The sequence below is a fragment of the Papilio polytes genome, unplaced genomic scaffold (assembly GCF_000836215.1).
Source record: "Papilio polytes unplaced genomic scaffold, Ppol_1.0 DF824448.1, whole genome shotgun sequence".
Lineage (NCBI taxonomy): Eukaryota > Metazoa > Arthropoda > Insecta > Lepidoptera > Papilionidae > Papilio > Papilio polytes.
The window spans coordinates 36,855-38,254 of NW_013524756.1; the positions used below are offsets into that span (position 1 = coordinate 36,855).

At 44.0% G+C, this 1,400-nt stretch overlaps 1 protein-coding gene across 1 annotated transcript; it reads right to left on the reverse strand.

The window, feature by feature from the left end:
- Nucleotides 1-2: 2 nt before the first annotated feature.
- On the reverse strand, nucleotides 3-1,394 carry LOC106109047 (the record flags this gene model as incomplete). Its single annotated transcript, XM_013290477.1, has 1 exon — nucleotides 3-1,394. A coding segment is annotated over exon 1 (1,371 nt), but the record flags the coding sequence as incomplete, so codon positions are not given.
- Between the last annotated feature and the right edge of the window lie 6 nt (nucleotides 1,395-1,400).

The following is a 1,400-nucleotide window of genomic DNA, read 5'->3' on the forward strand; positions in this document are numbered from 1 at the left end:
TGTATAGGTGATATCAGTAGTGTTAACAGCATAAGCGCCAAAGTAATCAGGTGACATTGTGACATTCCTTTAGGTCGCGTACTGTTTATTTTGGTTTTGTTTGTGTTGTTATGATTTGTAATTGTTCTGTTTGACTCCGCCGCAGTTTGTTGAGGTAGGTCGGGTACTTGGTCGCTGTGTACTGGTAATATTGACAGTTTTACGACAGGTCTTGTTATGTATCCGTTTTTGGTTTTTACGGTTACAACCCTGACGTAACCATCCTTTCCTGGGTGGAGTTTTACCACCCGTCCAAGGGCCCATTTCCCTGCTGGTAAGTTGGCGTCGTGTATTAAAAAAATGTCTTCGAGTTCCATGTTTTTCTTTGGTTTTTGCCATTTTGAACGAGCTGTTATTTGGGTTAAATATTCGCTTCGCCAACGTTTCCAAATGTCTTGGAATATTTTTTGTGTTAACTGCCATCTAGTGCGTTCGTCCTTTTCTGATTCAATCACAGTTAGAATAGGTCCGCTGGAGAGAAAGTGTGAAGGAGTTAGAAAGTCGATGTCGTTTGGATCTTCGCTTAAAGCACAAAGAGGCCTGGAGTTTAGACAGCCTTCGAGTTGAGCGAGTATGGTTGAGAACTCTTCATACGTTAATCTTTGCTCTCCTATTACCCTTCGAAGATGATATTTTAAACTTTTGACTGCAGCTTCCCAGAGGCCCCCGGCGCTTGGCCAGGAAGGGGCGTTAAAATGCCATTCGATCTCCATGTTGGTGATTTCCGTGTAGAAATGTTCATCTATGGTTGATTTCAAGTCTATCATTTCCTCTCTTAGCCTCCTGTTAGCCTTCACGAAATTAGTCCCGTTGTCGCTGTATATATGCTGAGGTGCTCCTCGTCGTGCGGCGAGTCTTCGGAGCGCCGCTAAGAAGGCAGATGACGTCAGATCTGAGACTAACTCCAAGTGCACTGCCTTGGTCACCATACAGACAAAAACGGCGACATACCCTTTGGTAGTTTTGATACCTCGTCCTTTGGCAGATTTAATGTCTACAAAACCCGTAAAGTCAACCCCGGTATGGTGGAAGGGTCGAGTCGGATTAGTCCTCGATGCAGGTAAGTCTCCCATTACTTGGTTTTGAAGCACAGGATTATGTCTCTTGCATTTAATACAATTGCGAAGTCTTCTTTTAACAGCGTTGTTTCCTCCTACAATCCAATATTGTTGACGGAGCCATGCGAGAGTTAAACGCGCTCCGCCATGGAATGTCATTTCGTGACCTTGATCTATGAGTAAGTTCGTTAAATGGTGGTTGTGAGGCAGAATTAAAGGATGCTTCATGTTTTCACTGAGGTTGGATTTGCTGATCCTGCCACCTACTCGTAGCATTCCGGCACTATCCAAAAATGGTTTCAA